The sequence below is a fragment of the Vicugna pacos genome, chromosome 5 (genome assembly GCF_048564905.1).
Source record: "Vicugna pacos chromosome 5, VicPac4, whole genome shotgun sequence".
Classification (NCBI taxonomy): domain Eukaryota; kingdom Metazoa; phylum Chordata; class Mammalia; order Artiodactyla; family Camelidae; genus Vicugna; species Vicugna pacos.
The window spans coordinates 70,389,873-70,417,845 of record NC_132991.1 but is presented as its reverse complement, the minus strand read 5'-3'; the positions used below and the strand labels follow the sequence as shown (position 1 = coordinate 70,417,845).

Genomic DNA, 27,973 nt, shown 5'->3' with positions numbered 1-27,973 from the left:
CCTCTCCTGCTCCTGGAAAAGAAATTGAAGCTTAATTCCAGAAATGTCTTTTACTACTGTACAACTGAATTAAAATAGATTTCTAGGTGAAGTTTCCAGACTAAATAGGTTCAATATAAAACCAAGACCACACATTGCACCATTACTGTGATTTCAGGCTGCAGGAGCCCCTTAATCCAGATCATCCTGTTAGTCTAAAGTATTGCTACACTTCTCTGAAAGGGGCAGTAACATAGATTTAAGTCCTGTAATGACAGAAATAAAACTTTAAAAATGCTAGTAAATGAAAATTTTAAGTTTAAAAAATTGTGATACTGCCACCACCCCATGGTAAAATCTGCATTACTTTAAGAATGTTGTAGGAAAACGATGAGAAGACACTTTGCGGATTACAGTGCTATACATGCTCCATCTGGGATTTGCATGTCATATTTGTTTACTTGATTAGCCAGGCACTTTTTCCTGTTAGTGTCCACATTCATCTTTTTCAGACGTAACCCTGGTTTTTGTCTCAACCTGACAAGACCAACCTGGATTTTGACAGTCACACTGATTTTTATCTATTTAAACTGCTAGAAGCAAAATCTGATTTTGTTCCTGGCTTTTGTTATTGTGAAAAGTAATAAAAACCCAGATGGAATTAGATCAGGGACATCCATTATTTTAACTGGGAACAAAAGATAAATATATAGCTCTGCCTAGGTATTGGATTAATTTACGTGTACCGGGGATGTTAAAAATTGCATTTAAAATGTGTTTCTCAGCTGATAATTTATTTGATTATTTTATACAAATCCTGACATTTCTGTTGCCTATTGTGGAAATAATAATACAGTAATAAAAATACTCATTTGTTGAGGGCTCAGTGTATACCTTCCCTGTGCCAATTTCTGTGATCAAAGCTTAAGCCTTGACTCAGTCCCACCCAAACTGCATGGTGGCTACACAGCAGAGGAAGGGATATAGGGGGGCTTTGGCTGGAAGATAAACAATAGGTTCCACTTCAGTATTATTATTATTATTCCTGTTTGTACAGGTAGTGCATTCTCAACAGGGCCTCTATTTCCCTCATGGGGTGAAAATCGGTTCTTGGGTAGTGAAAGAAAATCAGATATTCTGGCTAAAGTCAGAATCTGAGGGAGATGTGACGATGGAATAGTCAGGGAGATGCTGCAATGCTGGCTTTGAAGATGGAGGGAGGGGACACGGCCTGTGGAATGTGGAGAGACTCCAGATTCTGGAACAGGCAAGGAAACAGATCCTCCTCTGGAGCTGCAGAGCTGTAAGGTCATAAATGCGTGTTGTGTGAAGCCACTGAGTTGGTGCTGATCTGTTCCAGCTGCCATAGAAAATGAATACACTTGGTTTCCCCTCCTGTTCAATGAGAACAGAACAGAATGATCTATGTCACAGGTTAGTTGTAAGCAGTGAATAAAATAACCTGTGAGCAGTACTTGGCACAGGGAACACTGACATACCCTGGCCTTGCCGGTGCTCAGGTGGACAAGGCTTGCGTCCTGAGTGTACTGTCCCATGTTTGGTTGCTGATAGACTCTTTCTCTGATTATACCAGTGACAACAGGCCTTAAGCTGGTCCTTTCACTTTAAGCTGACTTTGTGGGTTTCTCCTCAGATTCATCATGTACTGATTGCGTATTTCAGTTGCGGGATGCTCCTTTCAGTACCTTCCAGGTGCCCCCAACTCTTAGGTCTTCCCTCAAAGCAATTCTCCCCTCCTCCCTATTCTCTTCCCCTCTTCTGCCCTGTCTGAAGAAATGTCTGAAGCCTTGCTGGGGTCCGTGAGAGGTCGGGGAGGGAAATGCTCAGTGGCAGCAGGGAGGGGAGAAGGGGTGAGGGACAGGGAGCCCCAGGTGGGCTGCCATTCCAGGGAGGCGCTCCAAGTTAGAGCCTGACAGGCCGCGAAACATGAACTTGGATGCATTGTTTCTTTTTTTTAACTAAAGGAAAGTGTGTGTATGTGTGTGTGTGTGTGTATGTGTTTTCATGTTTTGGGGGGTTTTTTTGTTTGTTTGTTTTTTTAGTAACCAAGAAAATCCCACTGGAAATAGGGATTTTCACAATGTAACATTCACTGACTTGCTTCATTAAGTTGGTTGGGCTGAGCCTGGTGTGAATGAAGTGAAGGCCACACGTTTGTTTGTCTCCCTCTTTGTTGAGTCAGTTCCGCGAACAGCTTTTGCATTGTCACAGGAAAAGAAACCAACAGAATTGTGTTCCTACTACCTCAGTGCTAAAGCTATGTGTGTTTATATATGTTATCCAATCCTCACAGCATCACTGTAAAATAGATATTATTACTTTCACTTCCTGCTGAGGAAGGGGGAGTATCCTCACAATATCACTATGAAGCAGATAAATCAATATCATGACCGCATTTCCGGCTAAGGACCTGGGGGCTCAAGGAGGGTGGCAGCTGGTTTGGCTGGGACAGCAATGTGACTGGAGGGTTTGGGGCACTGCTGCCTGCTGGTTGCTTAGACTGGACCTTTCCATTGAGGCCATGTTTCAAAGCCTAGTTTTCAGTCTCAAGGTCCATATGTTGGACTTTTACTGTGAGCTTAGAGATGCTCAGACTCTACAGTGATGTGCTCAGGCTAAAACAGTTTTTCTGTGGATTGTGGATCAACCAGAAAGCTATGTCTTTATAATTAGGGTATTTCTTTCTTTCTAAGGACTAGAACATCCCCTTTCCAAAATTAAGGGCTCACATATTTCTCTTGCCCTTCATGCCAGTCCAATCCCCCCACTGCCCCTGAGTTCTTCCTGAAATAGTCATCCGGCCATTCCCTCCCTTGCTTGTGACCTTTCAGGGACTCCTTGCTCCCCTCGGGATAAAGCTGAGCCTCCATTACTTAAGTTACAGGACTTTCTCTCTTTAGAGTCATCTCTCTCCTCTCTTTATTCAGTTCTAGGGGTACTGAACACCCCAGTCAGCCCTGGATCTCTTTTGCTTCTGGGCTCTGTTGTGCTCTGGTCCCTCTACTAATATCATATTCTTCCCCTTTCTTTCCTCTTCACAGGACCCCGTTCATCTGGTTAATTCAGGGCCCAGCTTAGATCTAACATCCATCTTGAAGCTTCCCTTGATCCTCTTTATCTCAGTTGTTTGCCCCTACCCCCCCCCCATACCCAAGTCAAAGTGCTCTAATAAAACCTTGTACTTCCTCTGTGATAACTGGTGTTGACTTGTCTCCTGTTTACTTGTCTGGTAACCCTCACCAGAGTCAAAGTTCTCTGAGGCCAGGGTCCATATTTCATTCACTGTTATTCTTCCAGCTAGTACTTGGCACAAGCCTAAATTTACAGGAAGTGCTCAATAGAATTTTCTTGAATGGACAGAGAATAGAAGACCTAAGTTGAAATCTTGGCCTTGCCATTTTCTAGTGTGTCCCTCTTGACAAGTTCCTTAAATGCTTAGGGCCTCCACTTCCTCATTTATGAAAAGAGAAATTTCATTGAGATGATATGAAATTCTTTCCAAACATGAATATACTGGGATTCTACTGCAATTCATTAGCCATCCAGAAACTGTAAATCAACAGTTGTATCTTACAAATGATAAGTTGGGAGCATTGCCATGGAATTCATTTCTTAAACAGAGATTAATTGTTTCACTTCATCCACTTATATACATTAGAGGCCAGTAGATTCATACCTGTTCTTGTGCTAATATTTCTGTCCTTAACTCAAGGGTTTATTTTCTGCAAGATACTCTCTTCAATTATACCGATAGGCACATCCAAAAAGAGCCTTTCAATCCTGAGAAAATGATAAATTCTGTTTATGTTCACATTTTTGTTCTTATGTCCATCTTTTTTTAACCTAGAGGGACTTAATGAAATCTTCTGCTGGAATAAGAATTTCAAGTGAAGCTAATAAACCATTATATGAAAACAGCAGTATCAAATAAGAAAAAAAATCTGCAAATTTTGGTGATTATTCATGGACTTGATTTGGTAATGGATGTAATACCATATATTAGCAATGTGGAATATTTGGTACAAAAATAAAAGGGAAAAAGAGAGCTACTAACATGCCAGCAGCAAGAGTATGAAGGTCAAATGTAAACCATTACAGCAGCTCACACATGCTGTCCACTAGGTTATCCCTGATGAGGGAATCTGTGTCAAACTGCAAGACTGAATCTGAGTTTATACATTTTGGAAGTTGCTTCCTTCTACATTCCTAATGCTTATTATCATAGGAATCAGAATGTTTCCATGTCTCAAGTACTTCTTGCTACTAAATTAAATATGTTTAGATATTTCAGTAATATATTATTTGTAATAATCTGAAGTAATAGTTTACTAAGAGTTTCTATTGGTGCAATTAATTTTTCCTAAAATTTGCTCTGTGTTTCATGGTAATTGTAACTAACTCAAGACTTGAAAATAGACTGAACTTTTTTTTGAAAATTACTTCCTACCCTTATTACAAAGCCTTGCTCAATATTATTGAAATGGTATTCCTGATGGGTTAAAACAGCAGTATCATCAGTATTCTAAGTAAATTCACTACAAATGAATTGTATTCTCTGTTCTTAGCTGAAAGTTTTCTTGCCTGTTGTAGTATTTCTTTTATCTTTGGACAAAACTGTTTTTGGCTTAGCTTACAGGCTAATTATCATTAGGGTTTTTTCCCCTCTCTCTCCATTACTTTTATGTATTGTAGCTTATTTGGCAATCCACGATGATCTCTGACCTCCTGACTCAGCAAAGCCCACTTGCAGGTCAGGTGGCCATGACCTTGTGTGGACAGAGCTCGGTCTGTTAGCAGCACATCAGGAAAACACCAAAGACAAATGGATTTGTTGTTTCTCTACTGACAGGTTACTCTGAGCTCAAATCACAACCAATGAAAATGACTTAATGACTCAAATACTTGGTACAGAAACCCTGATGAAAATCTATACTTTTCAAGAAAATAAGTGTATATCTTTATTTCATTTGGAAAATAAATTGTAGAGGTTTATTTTGAGGACAGCTTTTGCATTTGATCATAGATTACTTAAACTGCTTTGCCAAAAGTAGATTAAAGACATTAAGAAAGTAATGCTCATTCTTCCATGTCCTAGTGTTGATAGTGAATTCCTAATTCTTAAGCTAAATATGGGGTATATAGATAAGTAAATTAAAGTTCAAATCATGAAAGTTACTCATCAAGTTGGTGATCACCTGATTATAAATTTGGCTATATTATTTTAAAATGTGAATTATTTCCATCATTACGGTCAATGATTCTTAATGATGGATGGTAAGGGATGTAGTTTCTAAACAACGAAGTACTTTGTCTCATAGCTCTGATTTTCTAAATTACCATCCTTAATTTGATATTTCAAATAGCACTGTAGGAAAATAAGAAAGATTTTCATTATCAGAAGATTGAGAGACTCTTGATCTGATCTGCAGTTAAGAAAAGTCTGTTCAATGGCAGAATTTTTGACAGAGAAGAAAGAAACAGAAGGAAAATGAGTTGTTTCCACGGAGCAGGAATCCAGACGTCCTAGGGGAGGCAGAGGTGTAAAGTATCCAAAGACCTAAGAGAGGACACACACTTGGTGAAGTTAAAAGGTGGAAGGAAAAAATGCAATGCCCAGAACAGTTCTTTGCACATACTAGGCCCTCAGTAAATAGTTCTGAGTGAATACATGGACTTAGACCACCCAACTGTATGATGCACCGGTCTAATTTACTTTGACCTAGCATACAAAAGTGACACAAAGGTGTTTGGCAGGAGTGAGGAGAGCCTTCAGCTATTCTGGCACTTGCTAGAAATCTCCGTGTTTCAATGAAAACACTTCTCAGACACCAGTATAACTAACTGACATTTTCATCTCTAGGAAGGTAAAGGAAATGAAAGAAATGTCTATTTTTGGATCAAATTTTCACCAAGAAGGGATTGGCTGGTGAAACAGAAGTGGAAGAGAGGTGTATCTATTTATTCAGCAAATATTTACTGGGTGTCTGCCATGTGCACTCGGAAGATTGTGGCTGTGATGTCATCTTAGCTTTTGTGATAACTAACGAGCGGATGATTACATACTGCAGATTTTAGGAGAGAAATTTCAAATAGAGAAGTACATGTGATTCCATGGCCTGAGACTCTAAAAGAGATGACTAAAGAAATGAGATACCCAACCCTTTAATTCAGATTAGGGCCCTTTCTGTGTGCTTCCAAAAGCTCCTCACAACTCCCTTCTCAAATCCAGTATCAGGCTGGATCATAATTCCCTAGCACTCATCTCTACTTACTCTTACTATTACTGAAGCTTTAACTTTCAAGACAGCAAAGCACCATTTATCATATTTATCATTGTAACGTGGCAAATAGGACGGTCCCTGGCACATAGCTCATGCCTAATAAATTATATGTACACAGATGCCCACAATTCACTATATATGTATAATGAATTAAGCAATAAACAATGACAAAATTCTGATGCATAATTATGGGTATTTTTCTAAATTATCAAAGATAAGGTACACACCCTCAGATACAGCCCAAGTCCACAATTTTTTGAACGATTAGAATTAGAGTTTTGAGAGTTCTAAAAAAATGAGGAAAAGAAATGGCTGTGGCTGCCAAGGGCATGTGCAAATTAACTCAAAATATAAAAAACCATTTAAAGAAGAATGCAAGGAGAGGCAAATAACGAAGAACAAATACCAAAGAGAAAGATAATCCCATTAGAATAGTGTCAGGAAGCCTAGAGTCCGGAGTGAGCTGAAGTATGTAAAAAATTCTAAAAACAACCAAAGAGACATAAAAAGCGGGCAAGGAACAATCCTACAGAAAATGAAGGTGACAGAATAAGCCAGACATTCCAGAAAACTGGAATGCGTGTAATGTCCTGTATTGTGCCCATTTTTGCTCAGCACGTGGTCATAATTTCTGTCAAGACTGTTATACTATTTCTGTTGTACTTTTTATTGTACATTTTATTTCTATAGAAAAAAGAACAAGAAAGAGTAGGATCTCTAATAAGAAAAACAAAGAACTATTTATTTATCTCTTCTTAATTTTGCCTTTTAATCAAGGATCATGATTTCCCATCTGGTAGGGAGGAACAAAATGTAAATTAGAGGGAATTGAGACCCACAGCGGCACAATACTAGCTCCTTAGCTGTTTGGCGTGGATGGGGGTCTCCTGGCTCAGAGTGTATCCACAGGCCTGAGAACCCTCACGCTCTGAGTGTCCTACTCCAGCCAGCCATCTTGGAGGCATTTCAGCGAATGGAGAAATCCCCAAAAGCCTAGAGAGTAACAAAAAGAGAAAACATAAAGTCCCAGCAAAATTGTAAAATATATTCCGAAGCTTCTGAGCACACTCAGAAAAGAAAGAGATAATCATTAGGCGCCAACGAGAAGTCAAGCGGGACTAAATGATTTTCCTGTTCTGTAGAGTATCTAGAATGCAAGATGAAGACAAGTTGTGGTGTATGTGGATTTCATCAAGGCAGTTTTCACAATATCTCAAGATCCTATTACGGATTCAGTGGAGAAACATGAACTGAATAACAGAATAGTCAAGTGGATTCACAACTACGTTTGCATAACCGAACCCAGGGAGCGCTGAAGAATGGGTCCCTTTGATCGCAGAGGGTGATCTGTAGACACCTGCTTGTGTTTTTCTCTAGATCTCTATCAGTGATTTGAATGATGATTAATCTGATGAAAATAATAAAAATAAAGAGGCACCTATTGAACTCTTAGGTGTCAAACACTGTTCTATTACTCTTACGTGTTCTTTATTTAATCCTTCCAACAGCCCTACGCAGTTGATATTTTTATCTCCACTTTACAGATGAGTAAAGTGCAGCACAGAGGACTGAAGTAACTTCCTCAAGATCACACAATTCTTAGGTAGCAGAGCTGAGATTCAAGCCCAGATTGTTTACTTAATGGCTGAAGTTACACAAATGATATCCATCAATTTGTGAATGACAAAGTGAGCTAAATGAATGACTAAAGTACAGCTGAAGTGTAAAGTGGTAGATTTGGTATCCAAAAACAAAAACAAAAACAAAACAAAACTGACAGACTGGAAAAATTGGCCAAATGAATAAAGACAACATCAATTTGAGCCAAATGTAAGCTTATACACTTAAGTTCCAAAAAACTCAACTGCAAAAATAAAGATTGGGAAGATGGGACTTACTAATAGATCAAATGAGGAAGTCTTGAGAGTTTCATTTAATATATAGTCTCATGACCAGTGTATAGTGTGATTGTCAACAGAACACAATCTTAGAGCAAAATTTTAAAACATTTTTCTTCTTCCCATTGATCATTTTCTACCTCATTTTGACTATTTTTTTTTAACCAAGCCAGCTTTACATTTTTTATTCTAATTCTTGGGAATACGAAGGTTTCTCAGTTGGAATGAATCCACTAAACAATTTTTAAACAATTCCCTTTATTTGCATTGAACCAAAACAATGGCAGCAGACTAGTGGAATGAGCACAAGCTTGGGAGTCAGTCCCAGAGGATGAGTCCCCGCCTGGCTGTTGACTGGCTCTGGGACCTCGGCCTTAGCATCTGCATGCCTAGTTTCCTCATCTAGAAAATGGCAATAATAATACCTACCTCGCAAGAGCATTGTGAGTGAAATAGACGTAAAGAGATGAAATCATCCAGCGTGGTGCCTGAGGGGGGTTTGTTTTGTTCACTGTTGTACTGCCAGCAAGTAGGCCAGTGCCTGGCACAGAGGAATTACTCAGAAGTGTGCGTTAAATGAATACTGAATGAATGAGTGAATGACTGAATGAGAGAATGTGCTCAGTAAAGGATAGTTCTTGCTAAAGGCATGGCAGTGTTATCAGATTTGAGAAGTGTTTGTAAAGCAACAGACTGATTATTCAGAGGTTTGAAGAAGGGGAATGCTTTGTCATAGCTAAATGTATTTTTTCCCATCATGCAGAGTAGCTTCAGGATTTTTTAAAAACTAAACTAAAACTGTGACCATTAGGTAGTCTTTGTGGTGTTTCCTCAGTCCTTACCCCATGTTTCCATGAGGTGTCTAGAGTGGTCTCATTCTGTCTAGTCAGATATTGTTTGAAAGCTTGAAATGAAAAATGAAACCAAGTTAAATCTGGCTGGTAGCCCATTGAGAAATAGATTTTTTTTTAAGTAGATTAATTTTCGAAGACATTTTTCCTCTGTAAGACTTCCTCATTTTTAAAAAAAGCATTTAGTAAAACAACAAGAATGTCTTTTTAGTGTCTGGTTATCTCTTTTTCAAGACTGAGTTCGGTAAATTACATAGTATTAGATGTTGGTCATCTCCCAGATAAAAACCAAAGCCTAATGAAATCGTCAATGTAATTTATGAGTTTCTTTCCTAGAGGTAAGTGAAACTCAGCTTCATAGCTTTTGTTTGTTTGAGGGCCTTTAACATTAGTCAGATTAGAGCTTGTGTTTTTGCAAAACTATAAGGACAAAGAATCAAGTTGAATTTTGGATTTTTTTAAAAAAAAAAAAGATCCAGTTTTTGATTCAGTATTTCAAGAATAACAGAGAAAATAGGGTCTGGTTTCAGAACCTTGTAACCAAAACTGACAGTGGGGGCAATGGGGAATTGGGATAGGGTAGGGTTGAGAAGGAATTCCCCCATTTGCTGAAAGGAAAGTGAAACAAGGATATTATCGCTTTGCTGCATCATGAACAGGACAAGCGTATAACTGAAACCACACCATATAACACCTTTTCACATACTGCCTTCTGATGTCATCTAATCACTTACTGCCTGCTAGTCTTATGTCGCTTCAAGAGCCAACCTTAAAATTACACTGCGGTACAATTAACTAAACACATTGTATCTAGCCAAGACAGATAGTGGACTCCCAGCAAATATTTGTTGATTGACTCCTGCGAACTATGCAGGTGGGTTTTCTTTCTGGCCTCACATGTGACTTACTTATTTCCACCAGAGAGGTTTCAGTTTTTCTCTTTCTCTTACCTGAAATGCCATTCCCTTTCATTGCCAGTACTGCCTCAGAACAGTGCAAGAGAGTGTCTCCCTTCAGTAGCCCTCTGTGATTAAACCCACCTAAACTAAAGCCATCTCACCCATCTAGTAGCCCTTTTTATAAACATGGTTGTAGTCATTTCAGAATGATTTAAGATTCTTATTTCTCTTGGCTCTGACATCCCCCGTGTCCCACCATATACAGCCCTCAAGAATAGACATTGAGTCTTATTTCTCACAGGGACACACACGTGGATGCCCCTCCACATGCCCTGTCCACCCCATGGGGAGTACACTCAGAGGACGTGTTCTGCAGCTGGATAATGAAATTTTTAGCATTAATGAAAAACCAGACAACCCTCATTGCTTGTCTCTATCAGTCTGCCGAGAATGGGTATAAACGGAGTCAAGGCTGTAAGAGAGGGATTTTTTTCATCAGGCAAGTATCAAAACCTAATACATTTACACCTCAAAATTGCTTTAAAGTAGATTGGATGACTAACAAAGTCTTCCAAAGGGAAATAATATATGGTATTATATTTATTTGAGAGGCCAGTACAATATTTGAACTACTGTACAAAAACTAGTTTTGATTCATTCAATCTTTAGAAAAATGATTTGGAAAAGATTAAACTACATATTGCGATGGCTTACAGACCATCATACAAGTGTTGGGTACTTTCTGAACTTCCCCCGGTGCGAGTTGAGCCATAGGGCAGGCTGGGGCTCAGAGCAAGTTGTTTGCTTTCAGGCCTTTGATTGCTGTGAACTCGAGGGGTAAGCAGGCAGGTCATGAGAAGGTTTACACAGAACCCATGGCGTGCATAAGGGTGGCAGCAACAATAAAAATCCATATCTATAGGTGGAGTATGTAATGGTGAGGTTAGTGGTTAAGTGTGTTTAATATTGGGTTGGAAACCACTTTTTTTTTTTCTCATTCTACAGAAAAGATAAATTTTCAGTCTTTCTCTTTTGGACAGAGTATAGGCTTTGATGGAAGGGAACCAGGGAGCTAGTCTAGTGACCTGGTTATCCCGAATACAAGGCTCTGAGTTAAGAAATAAAATAAGTAGGAGATGTTGGGGGAGTTACTTGGTTAAGGAGATGAGATCCATGGGGTTCAATATGGGAAGATGCGGAGGGCTTCCGTGCTCAGGATTAGACCTGGACTGAGAATGACTAAAACACTGCTGGGTTGGAGACATGGGGGGAGGAGGAGAGAGAGTGGATTGGAAGGTGTGTAAAGTGATGTGGCTAGAACAGCATTTGACAATGCTGGTTTTAACGGTGGCATTTAAAGTCATAACCCTCACAACATTGTAAACTGACTGTACTTCAATTAAAAAAATCTTTAAAAAGAATGGAAAAAATATATACAGTAGCTATTTTTATCATTAAGAAAATAAAGTGATAACCCAGTACTAGATGGTAAAAACTGGGGAATAAATGATTAAAGACCCGTTGCAACCAAGAAAGGAAAAAGAAGATGAGAGGATATTTATTCCTCTTTTTCCTCAAGTCTTTATTGAACATTTAAATTGTCAGAGGTACTCTGCTAGGTACTTTGGAAGAGAGAAAGGTGAAGTGGAATTTATCAGGGACAAGCTTTGTAAAAGGAAGGAATATCTTATATACTTGAAGCACTTTTAAAGTATTTGTCAATTTTCCCAAAACAGCATATACTTCAGGTGACAAATTTCTATTTTTGTTATAGTTAGACATTGAAATAAAATTCGCTAAGACAGTGAATATGACCTCTAGAATTTTGAGCATATCATAAAATGGTCAAAATGAGTTTTACTATCTGTGATTGCATTAGAATAAATCCAAGGGCATTATAATCATATTAATTCTCTCTTTTATCTATCTTGATACAATTACCTGAAATCAGCATGTATGAAAGGAGATTTAGTCATTTTTAGGCTGTTCTGTTATTAGCTGTAAGACTTTATTTGAACTTTGCTCTTTCCGTGTTGTAACTGCTTCTTGTCCTCTAAAGACAAGTACTTTAGGTATGAATTCGGTCTGTAGCACACTGGCCACATCTGGTAGCCCAAGGCAGGAAACTATGACCTGGCGTGGGTTTCTGAACCGTTCTACAAGGAAGAGATACTACCGTCTTGGATTTACTTCTGCTTGTGCTGAAATTTTAAGAACATGATAAATAAATGACCCAGTGGACACAGAGCCCTGGGAGTCTACGTCTCTCAGCAATGCTGCAGGCAGGCCTGAGCAGTGGGCTGCCACTCACCCGGGCCTGGAAGTGGCCTAGGCCTCCCATCAGGTGGCACTGTCCATGATGAGGGGTGGGTGTATCCCGATAAGGGCAGTTTGTGGTCAGAAATTTGTGTTTCACTGGCTAGATGCATGACTGTAACCTCTTAAGGTTTAGTTTCTCACCTGCAAAATGAGGATGGGTTGGGTAGGGGGTGGGGGTCGGGGGGAAGTGACCACATGGGCTATGGAGGAATCCAATGAGATTATTTATCTATTTACATTTATTTGATAACACGTAATGTGTGCCAAGCACTGTTTTAATCACTTTACAAATATGAACGCATTTCATTCTCATGACTACCCCATGAGGTAGTTACTATAATTATTCTCAGTTTACTGATGAAGTAATGAAGGCATAGAGAGGTCAAGTAACTTGCTCAAATCCCAAAGCCAGTGAGAGGCAGAGTTGAGATTCAAACCTGGTAAATTGTAATTACCTATTTTCTATCTTAAGAAGATAAGGAAGAATCTTAATAGCAGGAAATGGACAGTGTTTCCTCTTGGCGATCATTTAGGGGCCCAGGATACGTGGTTGGTGACAGGCGCAGTGATTAACACAGATGCCTCTGCCCCAGGGCTGGCTATAGGAGCTTCATGCCTGACTTTGCCCATGGGTGGTTAGGAAGATGAGCTCTGATGGTGGGGACCGAGAGAGGCCTGACCTGAAAGAGAAAGTCGTGCCTTTCTAAGAACATGTTGAATTCATGCATTAGTCTTTCTTTCTTTCTTTCTTTCTTTCTTTCTTTCTTTCTTTCTTTCTTTCTTTCTTTCTTTCTTTCTTTCTTTCTTTCTTTCTCTTTCTCTCTCTCTCTCTTTCTCTCTCTCTGTCTCTCTCTCTCCTTCTCTCCTCTCTTTCCTTCTTTCTCTCTTTTTTCTCTTTCTCTCTTTCTGTCTTTTCTAAATCAAACCAGCAAACAAACATATAATAGGACTAACTTGCCTGTAGGTGGTACAGGCCTGATAGGCCAGAAAGCCTTCTCCATCCTGCTCCGCAATGGTTCTCCCCACCCCCATGCTCCTTACACTAGCTTTTCACTGGTAAAATTCACCATGAGAACTTCATTCCTTTGGCTGAGAGCATGACCCCTAATAAAACGTAAACCCCTGGAAACAGTAATGCATTATTAATTTAGTGTGCAGTTAGCCAGCAGATGCCTCCAGTTAGGTCTAGAGCCAGGAACAGGTTTTAGAATGGGGTAGGGAGAGAGAATGCCTCAGGGTGCAGTGCTCGGAATGTTTGCTAATTGACTGATCTGCTGGACTGGTGTCACTGAAAGATTAGAAGCCCTTAGCTGACTTCCATTCTCAAAAACTGACCTTTGGAATGATGACTGCAGTCCCAGCCTGTAGTCTCTTAGCCTCTGGGACAGTCTGTGTAAAGGTGGCAAGTTCGGTCTTAGAGCTATGCCTTCCCCAAGAAGAGAAGAATGAGGAACTGGGCATTTGCTTACCAGGGGCCGGAAGGCAAAAGCACAGAGCAGTCTTACAAAAAGGAAACAAGCAGTTTCTCAGAAGGTGAGTCCCTCGGTGCCTCAGGTGGGCTGTGGCCACCAGCCTGCTGCTGGTTACTCAGCCACACCCTGATCCTGCTACGTACCCGGGTTTCTGACTCCACCTGTGTCACTGTTGAGATGATTTAACTGGACGCAGGGAAAGCAAGTTGATAAAGGCAGCCAGGGCCAGGGTGGCCAGAGACAGGTCTTATGTGCCTTTTGAGAAAGGCAGTCAAGCCATGATCTAGAAGTCCTGATTTGGAACACCAGGAAACCTAAAAAAGTGAGTCGAGTTGGCAAGGCTTGGGAACAATAGTAATGGGTGGGGGAGGAGGCACAAGAGGGGCTGGTTCTCTTCTGCTGGATGTCTGGACTCTGCCTCAGTTCCCTAGTATTTCTTTCCCACCAAATGCCAGTGTGTGTAAGTTAGTGTATCATACACTGTTTTAACAGCCAGTGCCACTGACGGATGTTTCAAGGAAGTAGGAGGGACCTGACTTTCTCTGCTACTTTGAGAAAACCACTAAATGTTTACTAGGAGAGTTCTGACTTAATGAACCAGGAATACTCTATGAGTTTCTTGAAACAGAGGTTTTTGAGACCAGAATATGCTCTAGAGAGATGGTGGCTTCCTTTACCAGGTGTTTATTCCATGACAAATAAGCCAGCTTCCCCAGAGTTGGCTACTAACGTAGAGCTTTTGTTTGCCAGGTTTCATTGGGATTTCTCTCTGCCAGTCCAGAGCTGTGGTGCAGAACCACAATGCATGTTTTCTTTGGAGATGAATATCAGTGTTTTCTTTAAAAAGTTGCTGTAAGAACTTTAAAAAAGACTACAGCCCCACTTCCAGCCCATCCCCTCTAACTCTGAGCCTGCCTCTAACCGTCTGCTGTGCCTGGTCTCTGGGGTGAGGGGTATCGCTCTGCCCAGAGCCTTGAGTCAGGTCAAGTCCACGTCTAATTTCCTGAGTCCACACACTGATTTTCTTCCTCACCTCCTCCTTTCTGTGTTTTTGCTTACATATCTGTTTCCATCCGATGATTTAGGCCCCCCGGGGGCCGGAGCCCTGGGATCAGGAGCTCCAAGTCCAGATCTCAGCTCTGGCACTTACTAGCAATATGATTTGAGTCAGTGGCGCACCTCTGTGTTGACATTTCTTTTTCTATAAAATGACGGCTAACATACTCCAGAGGGTCTTTATGAGAATTAAAATGAATTCAAACATGGGAAGTGCTGGGTATACAGTTAGAGCTCAATAAGTGTTATTTTGTCACCATTGCCAGCATTCCCCGTAGCTCCTGGCACATTGTAGATGTTCAGCAAACATCTGTCGATCCTGAGAAGAAATGTTGCCTTTTGTATAGGAATTGCCTTTGCTGATTGAAAAGCTGAGGAAAAGGAAAGAAAGAAAGGGAAGGCGTGTTATTTCCTTTTCAGCATTCGAGGACTTTGTGTGAGGTCCTTTGATGCTCAGGGGTGTGAAGGAGAGCGGTGCTCGGCCTTTTGTCTAAACTGCTCTGGGGTTTGGGATTTGCTCAGCAGGCAGTGGGGGATGGCGGGCAAGCCAGTGTGATGTGCGGGGAGAGTGCCTATTGTGCTTGGAGAAAGTGGAATGTATTCTTCTCAGCCTCACCCGCCGCCAGCCACTTCACCTTTCCCGAGGCATCTCTGAGGATGGGCCTGTTTTAAAGACTGGAGCTGACATCATCGCATCTTAAAAGAACTGAGCATAATTGAATTGCTGATACAAGTGGGTACTTGCACCAGGCCCGGGTCACCCACATCTCTATGGAAACACATGTTTGCTTGAAAGCCCAGTAATCAGAAGCAGAGCCTTCCAGGAGCCAGCATCGGGTCACTTTTAGAAAAAGGCATCTATTTATATTCTCGAGCCATCAGAGACCTATGAAATGAAATAATTTCAAATTAAATAGAAAAAATCAGGCCGCAGATGAATGCTAACAAAGGCCGCCGGGCGCCCTCCCCCTGTGCTGGTGGGGCCCGAGATCTGCCGCGTTTATTTTTGCTGTCCTTTGCTCTTTTGCTCCCATTTGCATTCTGCTGCAGTGGGGAGGTGGTTCGACACTTTATGCAAAAATGGTTAATCTTCATTCATACGCACTTGCCGGTACTAAAATGGAAAATGCAAAACCGGGCCGGCCATAAAGTGTGCTTTGTGCTCTTTGCCAGCTCTGTATGTGCAGCGTGTACAAGGGCGTCCAATCCGGATGACCGCCTCCTACACAAGCACTCGGGGCTGTTGAGTAGAAGACGTTCTCTCATAAAGGTCTGAAACTTGCATCAGCACATCTTGCCCTAGATGTGCTCAAGTGATAGCCTAAGTGATTGGAAGCTTTTATCTGCCTCTGGAAGCAGGTTTTTTCCAAATAAGTATTGACTGTTAATGACCTGTTTAAAGAAAACATTCAATTTTCTTTCTCCATCCCACCCCCCAAAGAACTTAGTAGGCAGTGACATTTCTAAACCAAAGGCTAACCCTGCTTTTCAAAAGAGGCAGAGACAGGGCTTTTAAATGTGGAATTTTTTTTTCCTGACATTTGCCCTTAAATGCTTTTCAGTGAAGTTGTTGTAACAGTGGATTTGGTACGTTGAAGTGTCTTTGAATCAAAATGCAACCTTGAGATCTTTTTCCTCCCCTTCAAATTAAACAGAAAAGTCTAGGTACAAGTCTTCATATGAAATTTGTATTTCAGTCACCATTCTCTGTTTCATTGTTTATGTGTCCTCGTTCCTAATAATTAAAGCAACTTTCCTCTAAGGAGCAAGGCCCTGCACAAGAACCGTTATTAAACTGTGGGAATTAAATCACAGAAGAAAGAGCAAAAGCACTTGGAAAATGAGAGACCTCAGTAATTACAAGACCAGATAAGGAATGGCAAAGGCAGGAGTGAAAGGGAAGAGGGCGGAAAACGGGAGAGAGAGAATCGTCAATGAAAAATTAAGCAACAGAAAACCTATAGGATGTTACATTTAGACAAAGTCCCAGTTTAATGGAGGGAACACTGTTTCCCACTCCAGCTGACATGCAAGTGCCCCTGACTATGCTTAGGGGGCTGGACAGTTAGTCCTTGTACCAGTTTAAAGGTGATCTTCACAGAGAAATAGCCTAGGTCGTGGGAGACAGCACCCATGTCTTTTTTTTTTTTTTAAGCTGAGTGTTCAGCTTTCAGCTACCCTATTTACTAGATGTTCCCATCACCCCCAGGGCTCTTACAGATTTGAACACCTGACAGCTGAAAACGACCTCAGAAGTCCCATGCTCTGAGAGCATATTTCAAGGAGGGACACTAGAAGGTGACACCACACTCAGACAGACTTTGTCACAAACTATTATACCTCCCACCTTTTCTTCTAAGGACCCATTCGTCTTTCCTAAGTCATTTACTCTCCCCTAAGAGGCCTACATCTCCTCTGCTTTCCCTGTTTTGTTTTTTTTTAAATTTTCTTTGTTTGTTTAAAAAAAATTTTTAAGGGGGAGCTAGGTTTATTTATTTATGTTTTTAATGGAGATACTGGGGATTGAACCCAGGACCTCATGTATGCTAGGCATGCGCTCTACCACTGAAACATATCCTTTCCCCCATCCCTGTTAACATGGTATTTAATCCTGAATTCTAGGCCACCTCGGGGAGTTCTTCATTTTTTCCTGGGCATCTCCCTTATGTACATGAGGTATACATGTTAATAAACGTCTGTTTTTCTCTTACTGATCCTTCTTTTATTTACAGGGGTTCCAGCTAAGAACTCAGAAGGGCAGAGGGAAAATATTTTTTCCCTCCCCTACAACTCCAACCTCTTTTTCTGCAGCTGGAGACCTGAGGGCCGAATGCTCTGCTCTGACAATCTAGAACCTGTACTCAGGATTATTGGTGGCCACACCGACGCCTTTCCTGCATGCTCTATCAAAGCTTACCTGCCCTGTTTCCTATTCTTTCAGAACACTGCTCTCTGCTAAGGGCAAACTGATGGCAGCAGAGAATGAAATCAATTAATGTGTGAAATTGCACCTTCTTCCAGAGGTAAATAGCATACCATTAGCTGAGTAAAAATGCAGGCACCTCTTAAGAAGTTTACACAGGTTGCGAGTTTGCACTCTGGGAGACTGTAGGATGCTCTGTTTTGACTGAGAGGCTTTTTGCTTCTCCAATCGTGATGCATTTCCTACCCATGAGATCCGTGCTGATCTTCCTCTCCGAGGCTGCCATGAGAAAATGCCTCAGGATGTGTGTGATCATAACACTGTCTGAGCTGCACCAAAATCAGATCCAGAGACACTTCAATTACTTTCATTTATAAAGGTGGAGCAGTTAAACATTAGACCCTGGAGTGCCCGGGCAGCGTCGTAGAACCAACGAAGCAGTTTGTTGGCTGAGGGCCCACTAACTGCAGCTTTTAACACTGTCATCCAAGGGCAGAAACTGCTGGAAAACAGCCATGTCTTTATAACAGGTACATTCCTGCCCATTCCTGTGCAAGTTTGGTGGTTCGCTCTGCAGTCTGTGTCCTGCATATGTACAAAGCCCATATCACATGCCAGCCGGCTTGAGAGGACAGAGCCCAGGACCGGTTTTACTCTCCTTGCCGAGCTCTGACTGCAGTTCATAAGCTTGAGCCCCATGATTTGTTTACGATGGATTTGAGGTACGATGAGAACAGTGGCTTTGGGCTCTTGAGTCCGACTGCCTGGATTTGAGTCCTGGCCCTGCCACTCGCTGTGGGAACCTGGGTTACTTCCTGAATCTCTGTGCCTCCACTTTCACATGTATGAAATGAGGATGCTCACAATTTCTACTCTATGAGTATGTATGGCGGTTAAATGAATAAATAAATATCAAGCACTTAGTAGAGGGCCTGGCACATTCAAAGTGCGCCGTAATTGTGCTAATTGTTATTAATAACACGTTGGTGAGAAGACCATTCCTTAACAAGGTGATTTTTAGGAAACTGTCCTCCTATTTCTCTGTCTCACCTTCTAGAGAATCTGTTTGTTGTACGTAGCGATGAGGATTAAGGAAAAGGCCCTTTCGTAATATTCCCACGCTGCAGACTCTAGAGCGGTGGTTCTCCAAGTTCAGTTTGTGTGTGTCTGATGCCCCAGAGGGCGGGTTAAAACACTGATCGATGTCCCCTACTCCCAGAGCCTCTGATTGAGTCCCTCGATGAGGGGCAGAGAATTTACATTTCAAACAAGTGCCCAGGTGCTGCTACTGCTGCGCCTCTGGGAACCCCACTTTGAGAGCCACTGCTGCAGGCCAGCACTTCCCAGTGAAGGTGTGATGTAAGCCACAGAGGCCATTTAAAATTTTCTAGTGGTCACATTAAAAAAGTAACAAGTGATGGATGAAGGTAATTTTAATGTTACATTTTATTTAACCCAACATGTCAAGTATTATCATTTAAACACACATCGATATAAAAAAAATCTTGAGACAGTTTACATTCCTTTTTTTGTAGCAAGCCTTTGAAATCCAGGGTATATTTTACATTCCGAGCACATTCTGGTTCAGACTAGCCATATTCAGATCTGGCTTTGCAGGAAAATGACCTAAGGAAGTTTCTTTTTTCATGCTTCAGCCCCCTCCCATACCAACTGGAGTTTTTTTTTTTTTATGTTTTTATAAAGTGTGGGAAAAATGTGTATAAATGACTTGAGAAAGTGGTTAAAATCATCATTTAAAGTTTTTTCTTATGTATTTCCTCTGGTTCTCTAAATCTCATTCAAGAAGAGTGATGTCATACCTGAGACCAGGAAAGTCCATCTAACAGCAGTAATAGGTTTCAGAGAAACAAAACTGAAACTTTATTACTGCTTGCACAATGAAACAGGAGGAAACACAGAGACTGGGAAGTCAGAAAGCAATTTGGTGTTTCAATACACTGTTTTAACTCTTTATGATTTATACCATTGCATGAGAAATATGAATACATATAAATTTATATCTCTTTTAAACTCAGTTTGGTAGTTAATCAGATTGTCGTATATATTAAACTTCACTGAATTGTATTAATTAGGAAGGCTGAAACATATTTGCCAGAATTTGTACTATACAAGTTTATTTTTCAGAGAGAATATTTATCTACAAAGTAATAGAGTTTCTGACTAGCAGTAATACACATTAAGTAAGATCTTTGCCTAAGTAAGTTCAATTTGATAGAATTTTGCACATGAAGTGATTGGTGGTAACTAAAGTTGTGGATTATTAATTTTACACTGGAGAAGTGTATAGATGGTATACTGGTGATAAATAGTGAAATTCTTTTCTTTGGGATTGATATCTTTCCTAATAAGTTTTTGACTATGGACTATACATCTAGAGTGAAGTGAGACGTTAATCTGAGATTTCATAAATAAAATTTCAGTCAACAGTTTCCTTGATCTTTATTTTTTTCTAGGATATTTATAAAATGTAGATGATATATATATATGTATATTTATAATGTTATTATTGAAAGTTGAAGTATAATTATAGGGAAAAAATTTCAAAAGTACCTAAGCTATTGAAATGTTGCAACAACTCCAGGACTTGTATTTCTGGTTATCTTCATTTTCTGTTGATATTTGATATGCATGGAACATGTGTGTGTGGATTTGAGTGGTTAGGCCTCAGTAATTGGTCTTTTCCTACAACAGTCCTAAGTGATAATGGGAATTAGAAACCATGTTCTTTTCCAAGAAGTCAGAGATTGCTGTGCCTTTCAAGTTATATGCTAGGCTATGAGCATCAGTCAGGTCCATTGGTGATGGACAATCAAGTACGGAGACCAAGTGTGACTAGACGAAAGTAAGAGGTCTGTTGGTCCCACACATCTGTCACTCACAGCACCAGATGCTTCTCAGGTTACCCCAGGGGGGTCCGCAGTTATGAGGGATGGAGTTTTAAGTTGCTGAACTCTGGGCCTGTCATTTGGGAGGAGGTGACAATATGTCTCCTGGAGGAAAAGTTCCTTAACTGTTTAAGTTAAACAGTTAAGGTTCAGATTAAATGGATCTGACTGTCCAGATAGAAGGAAAAGTTCCTTAACTATTTAAATTAAACAATTAAGATTCAAATTAGGTGGATCTGACTGTCCAGATACAGTTCATAGCAGAGAACAGAATCCCAGGAGAATAGGAGTTCAGCACAGTTTCACTTTCATTGAGGTGAGGGAGTCAGAGGAAAGGCGATGAGCCTGTGACACCATGCTGGGGCAAAGTGTGCTTCTGAATATTCTGGAAGGGCTAGTGTCAGTCCAAGGTGTGGACTTTCGACAGGACCTTTGACTCACTGAAGATCAGCCTCATGTTTGTCCTTATTAATAGACCCCAATTTAACTGTCTAGCCACTTAAGCTCTTAATTCTTTAAGGCAAGTCATATTTATGTTCTATTTAGACTGCAATCTTTCATTGAGTTTCCATAACTGGAGGTGTAGCTGATTTCACAATCTCCCTGTTATATACCAGCCAGCAGAAAGTCTTGATGTACAAAGAGCATTGACTCCACCTGGAAGAGAGGGTCTGTGGAGGCAGCCCTCCACACAGGAAAAAAAAATTTGGTGGAGTAAAATGGGCAAAGAACAGCTCCCTACAAGTTGTTTTTATCTTATCTTCCCACCTGAGAAATCTGTAATAGCTCCATTCTACCCTCTTGGCCAGCCTTTTCCTTCTACTCCCCCCTCCAAATTGTAATTCATCTTATTGGCATCACTACCGAAGAAGAGTCTTCCTTGATTCAGATGCCGAGGTCAGTGAGAAAGGGAATCCCAAGAAAATAAATATATTCCCATGGTTATAGTTCACCATTCAGTACTGCCACTTACTCAGATCGCAGAAATTTTCTGTCCTCAATGGAATTCCTCCCTGAATCCTCCGTGGTGTTATACTTTAGAAAATGCCAGACATCAAAGCAAAGCAAAAACAAAACCCTTTTTCTATCAGATTTCACACATCCATAATGGCAAGAGTAGATGGGTCCAGAAGATTTAGCTAATTTAGTCTAATGAAAGGAATCATGGCTCACAGATTCATCCTAACAAAGAGCACCAAGACCAGCTGTCTCCTTCGAGCCTCCCTAGCTCTGTCGTTACAACTGTTTCTCTTTCCCTCCCTCTCCCATCCTCATTCTCTCACACACTCATACAAACGTATCATATGCAGAAAAGTCCATATGTATGCAGTGTATGTTTACATAATGCCAAAACTTCCATTTGAATAAGAAAATCAACTATTCAAATATCTTCAAATATCGTGCTTGTAGACCATCTTGCAGGCATGGTGATGACTGATCAAAGGTTTCACTTTTCATCCATGGCTGGTAACGAAAACACCAGATTATTTGTCCTTGCAATTCACGTACCATCTCTAGTCACTGTTACTGATATCAGAAAATAATCCTATTGTCTTTTACTAGTAACTCTCAGGGTCAAGAATAAATGATAGAATGAAAGTCAGATATTACTTGTCAGCTAGCATTATTTACTTTCGCCCTTATGTCAAGGCAGAGGATATAGAATTTACCATCTGGAAGAGTTACATAGACTGGAGGTGTATCCAATGGGATGGGCACTCTTTGCAGAGCATGTGAGAAGGAGATATGTTTCCGGGGATCGAGTATGCAGCGTCTCCCCCCACTACTGTGCCCAGTTGCATGTGTCAGTGACAATACCATTTAGAAACTAATAAAAATCAAATTTTACACTGTTTCTAATATTTGATAATAGATAATAGTACATGGATTCATCTTTGAGTGGTAATAAAGTTAAGATTATATATTGTCAGCTTTTCATCCTGAATCAACAAAAGGTAATGGATCTGAATTTATACTTTATTTAAGACCTGGGCTTAAAAGAAAATGGTGAGGGGAATTGTTATCCCTGAAATATATCAACTCTAAATACACTTTTTGTAGCAAAAGCCAAAAAGAATATAAGAAAGGGTTTCAGTATTTCTTGACTGACAAAAAGCATTAAAGATGCAAGTAGGCAGCATATTGATGTGTTGGCCTGTTTAGCTGCTAATTTCCTAACCAATCCGTTTTCCCACTGTAAATCATTTATGCTCTATTTCAAAAAGAGATTGAAACTATTAAAGACTTAAGGTCTATCTCCTATAATAATGGTAAAAGATTTAGACCAGATGAAAAGAAAGAAAACTCCACAGCTTAGTGTTAAGAATACGGATCTTCTCAGAGTGGGCCACTTCTCAAAGAAGATTGGACACCAAAGGCTGAAAACCAAAAGAATTTAGGGAAACAGAAAGATTATGGGCAATTTTAGGAGTCCATTTGAGACTAGAGATCCTGAATTTATGGTCATTAAAAACATGGTAAAGGTATATATGTGTTGATCTGGAAGGATGTTCATATGTTGATAAGTGAAAACGCAAGTTTAAAAACTGTTGTTATGGGTTTCTTAAGTTTTAATCTGGAACCGTTTCTCCTGTTTCTTCCTGGAGTGCTTTCGTGTAGTTACATCCATGCAGGATGGATGTTATATTGACTCGAGAAAAATGAAGCATTGGAAATATAAGGATTATGATGACTGTGCTTAGTTAAAATAGGTACACTTTTCCTCCACTCACTGTTTTTGACCACCTTTCTTTTACATAATAAGAAACACAGTTTGGGTCCATATCCATCTGTCTTTGTCATTTTCCATGTTAGTACAGTATGAATAAAAGATTTTACATTGGCATCTGGAGTTATCATAACATGCTTTTAGATCACATCTAAGACAAGTGCTTAGCTTGAAAGTATTTTTATATTCTAAAATGGTATTTATGATTATGGCTGAATGAAATTGTTTACTATGTTGTAAGAAAGCATAAAATAACATATGGAAAAATCAATTTTAAAACTTTAAAGTTAATCCTTTTTTTTCCTTCTTTTGTAGGGCTTTTTATTCCACTAGAAGCAAGATGGCTGAACTCAATACTCATGTGAATGTCAAGGAGAAGGTAAGATATAATTACATATCGGCTTGCAGAAACTCCAGACTGGATAATGTAGTCTCTAGCTAATGAAAACTCAATTATAATGGAAAAAGGGGGACATGGTGTGGGGGGATGCATAGTAAGTTTGACACACTAGAAAACCACTCCCAGAATCCTAAGTAGCATTTCCTGAATGTGTGTTTAGCATATTACATTCATAGATTACTCATGTAATCTTGACCATAACCCCATGAAGTTATTCTCATTTTATGGAAGAGAGAATTGAGACACAGAGAAGATAAGTCCTTTACCTAAGTTCATAGAGCTGGTCAGTAACAGAGCTGGGATTTGAACCTAGGAGTTCCATTCTGCAGTTCACACTCTTAACTACCGTACTGGTTACATCTGAGAGCTAGGCTATTATGTTACATGTCCAGAAATTGCCTCATATAGAGATGTCCAAAGCATTACCTGGGGGTCATGCTGAATACCTTGACAGTTTCTCTCAGCACTGAGAGTTCATGACTCTGAAAATCTCCCCTCCTCATTATTTGTTGGAGGCTGATGACACTTCACAGACCTTCCAAGTCGTGTCCTCCTCTGTGAGTTTCCTCTACTAAGGTCACAAGCCCTCACCTGCCATATGTGCTCCCTTGCACTGTTAGCTCTTAATGATCATAACAGTAGATCACATGAGACCGTGGAGATAAATTTGTTATCTGGCACCAGGGGAGCTGAGGTCCTAGAAGAGATGTGTCCGTGGTTGCACAGCAGAGTGGGAGAGCCTCAGCTGCAGCTCGCTCCAACCTCCTGCAGGCCCCCTCACCTCTGCTAGGCTGTAAACTGCCCGGGGGCAGGACTTGGTCTTTCCTCTCTTTGTACCCCCTACAGTACCTAACATGCAGGGTGAGTGATGAAAGCGGTAACATTGCTGGAATCCTTAGTAACCTTTCTTTCATTTAGCAAAGGTCTATCAGACTCCTGCGTTGTCCCAAACACTGTTCTAGATGCTGGAGATATGGCACTGAACCTGTGGCTGAGGGTCCTGCTCCCACGGTGCCCGCTGTTTAGGGCAGAGAAACAGAGAGTAAACATGAAAACGTATAAATGAGCATGATCATTTTAGATAGTGGTAACCATGATGCAGCGGGGTGGCAGCGGGAGGTGGCTACCTTAGATGCAGTTGGTGATGGCAGCCCTCCCAGAGGAGGTGATATTTGAGCTAAGATAGAGAAAACAGGAAAGGAACACCATGCAGAGATCCCAGGGCAGGGCTTTCCAGGTAGAGGAGCAGAAGCAGACTCCTGAGGTGCACTAAAGTCCAATGTGGTTGAAGAACGAGTGGCCAGCGTGTGGCCGGAGTGTGGTAGGCAGAGGATGGTGTGGGCGCTGAGATCGGAGAGTGTGGCAGGAGCCAGTGCTGGTAGAATATCGGCCCATCACCTGCCTTCCTCGGCCTCCACAGGATCCACGAGGGGAAGATAGGGTATCAAGAAGTTGGATGAGAAAAAATGCATTTTCATCTTTACTCTTGTCTAAATCGAAGTGAGCATTTCCTTCAATCATGAATCTAGGCCAGGGGGAGAAAAAAACAGCCCATGGGAGTAGCAGGGGTACCTGTGACTTTCACAGCTAGAAATCACAGATCTCTTTATTTCAAATTACATTTGTTGCAGACATCCTGAAATGGTGTTTGTTCAGCACTACTTCAAAATTACTGTAGTTACAGAGCCTGCCATTACATCGTGTTACCTGATGTTGATAGAGAGGACCGTATATTACTGTAGCATAATTTTTTTATTAATATTTTAACTTTATTTCAGTATAAGTGGTTTCCTCTGTAATCATATTATTTTATTTAAAAATTATTCTGAGAAGGTCTGTGCCCCAGAAGGTTTACAGCCATAAGAGAGCCAGGTAGGGTTTTATTCAAAGAGCAGAAGTAGCTGCTGAAAGGTGTTAAGTAAGCAGGAGCGTGACTTGGTATGATATATTTTTAAAAGCTCCCCCAGCTTTGTCAGCTACTGTGCTGCCTGTTTTCTAGGTCTTCATATTAAATCGCTTTGTTGTTTGATGAGGACACAGAGGCTTGAAGTAAAGTGATTTGGTCAAAGTCAGACTCTCAGGAAATGTGAAGGAGCCAGGACTGAAACTCAGGTTCTGTCTGTTCTAAAGCCTGTGCTCTTTCCACTACATTACTGCCTCCCGGAGTTTTCCACCAAAATAACCCCAGGGCACAGAAGAACAAACTTGCTACCCCAGGTCTCTGGGGACATGGTCAAAACCAACTTCCGCATACCATTTCTTTGTAGTCTTAACGTGTTATCTTTAACGTTGTTGCAAACATTTTACCCATTATATTCTGTAATATATTCCATATATTATTTTAAGACAAAACTGTTTTCACTTATTGACCATTGAGCAAACAATAGCAGAAATCCTTGCCCCCTTTATAGCATGGCTTCATATTCTCCATGATTCACAGTCATGCACTTGGGAGAGACTATGTGTTCCCCAAGTTGAGAAGCCAGGCCCGGCACCAGTGCTGACCAAAGATTGGGCCCTTTCCAAATGTCTGTTTATGGGTGGGTTGAACAGCTCCTAAAGTTGGGTTATGGGAAGGAAAAGCACTTTCAAGAATCACAGTCACAGTAATTGATTCCTTGCAAAGCATGGCAAGTGGACAGACCAGTCTGGTAGGCTCAGAAGACAGAATGTCTTATTCAAAACAGAGGTGGCTTCGAGCCAGCAAGGGGAAGGAGGCTGCCCCGTCAGCACGCAGACCACAGAGTCACTGTGAACACTCCATGCATTCGCTTAGGCCCACATTCACCCACTTGTTATGACCAACGTCACATTATACATTGAAGAGGAACAGTCGATGGTGTTTCTGCCATTGCACTTCAGTAACTTATCAAAATGTTGGCATTATTTTGAAAGAGCGTGATGTTTAAGCTGTAAATATTATCAATCTGCATGACAGTGAAAGTAAAGCTCCTCTAACTCAGTGAGTAAATTCCATCTTCCCGTATCAAAAGGTTAATAAATTTCTCAGCTCAGTAAAATAAATCTTAATAAACAGAAAGTTCTGATCATTTGTAATTTTCCATTGATTTACTTTTGTACCTTTATTTCTTTAGTTATTAGCTTTTATGGCCTTTTCATGATTAGTTTGTTTCCCAATCTGTCACACAGCAATGACATTTTAGTTCGGAAAATTAAGAATAATAACAACTGTTATGTCTTAAATTATAAATGATAAGCTTTTAGAGATGTGAGAACAGATCTGTGAGTGTTTTTACACAGTATCTAGTCAAGCACTGTGGGAAATTAAATACTTAGTAAAAGTCTTGCAGGAAATGAGCTCATCAGTTATCTCTAGTGGGTCCCCTGTTGGGTGAATTGGAAAGGAGGTGCACGGGTGGTGGAATCATTTCTGTCCTCAGGCGGCTTTTCGTCCAAAGACATAACCTAAGATCTAATACTCAAGACAACAGAAATTTACTATTGCCACTCTTTGTGACTGTTTATCTTTAAGTACCTTTATATTATTGGATTATACCTGAAAGGATTTAAACTGGAAATTTTGTTAGAAGTCAAAGTTGAGTCTCCTTAGCATGACATTCATCCTCTGTGTGATCTCACCCTGACTCCTTTTCCACCTTTGTAGCTTCTTCTCCACTCTCTCCCTTCAACGCATCACCAGTGTCTCTGCCTCCAGGCCTTTACAAAGGCAGTTTCCTGTCTCTGGGACGTCCTCCCCAGGGACCTGCCCCTCACTCACCTTCCTTTTAGGAACCCTTTCGGAGTCCTCCTTTGTCCGCCCTCCTGCCCCTTTCGGAGGCCTCCTTTGTTCGCCCTTCTGCCCCTCCCGAGTGAGTTGCCCTCCCTCTGTTCTCCCCTGTGCTTTGGTGGGCTTCCCTGCTGTCTGCACTACAGCCGTTATCCCCTGTACTGTGACTGTTAGTTGTCTGTCTCCCCAAGTGAGATTGTCTGCTCCTGGGGGCAGGGACTGGGCCTTTCTCATCCTCATATTCTTGAGTCTGACACATAGTTGACCCCTAGTTCAAGTTAGATAAATGAATGGATAACAAATGAATGAACATGCCTGCTTGAAGAGTGACATTCTTTAGAGACTACATTTCTCATTCACGATATTTTGCCAAACCTCCAGCCTTCTTAGAAACTGAAGTGTAGGTTAATGGAAATGTCATCTCATTTCAGTACTCTTCTTGCTATTAAATAAAGCAAGTTTTAAGTTGCTTCTCAAAACAAGCTTAGGCCA

At 40.7% G+C, this 27,973-nt stretch overlaps 1 protein-coding gene across 8 annotated transcripts in view; it reads left to right on the top strand.

The window, feature by feature from the left end:
• Positions 1 to 27,973, top strand: part of SPATS2L (spermatogenesis associated serine rich 2 like) — a 157,368-nt gene that overhangs the window by 50,500 nt on the left and 78,895 nt on the right. For 6 of the 8 annotated variants that reach the window (XM_072961513.1, XM_072961511.1, XM_072961512.1 and 3 more), the window contains one exon: positions 23,649 to 23,712. In XM_072961513.1, the coding sequence (XP_072817614.1) occupies positions 23,674 to 23,712 (39 nt within the window). In that variant the 5' untranslated portion in view covers positions 23,649 to 23,673. Of the gene's footprint in view, positions 1 to 13,967; positions 14,043 to 17,717; positions 17,800 to 23,648; positions 23,713 to 27,973 lie in introns of those variants that run through there. The other 2 variants (XM_031678087.2, XM_031678086.2) reach the window with 2 other exon arrangements.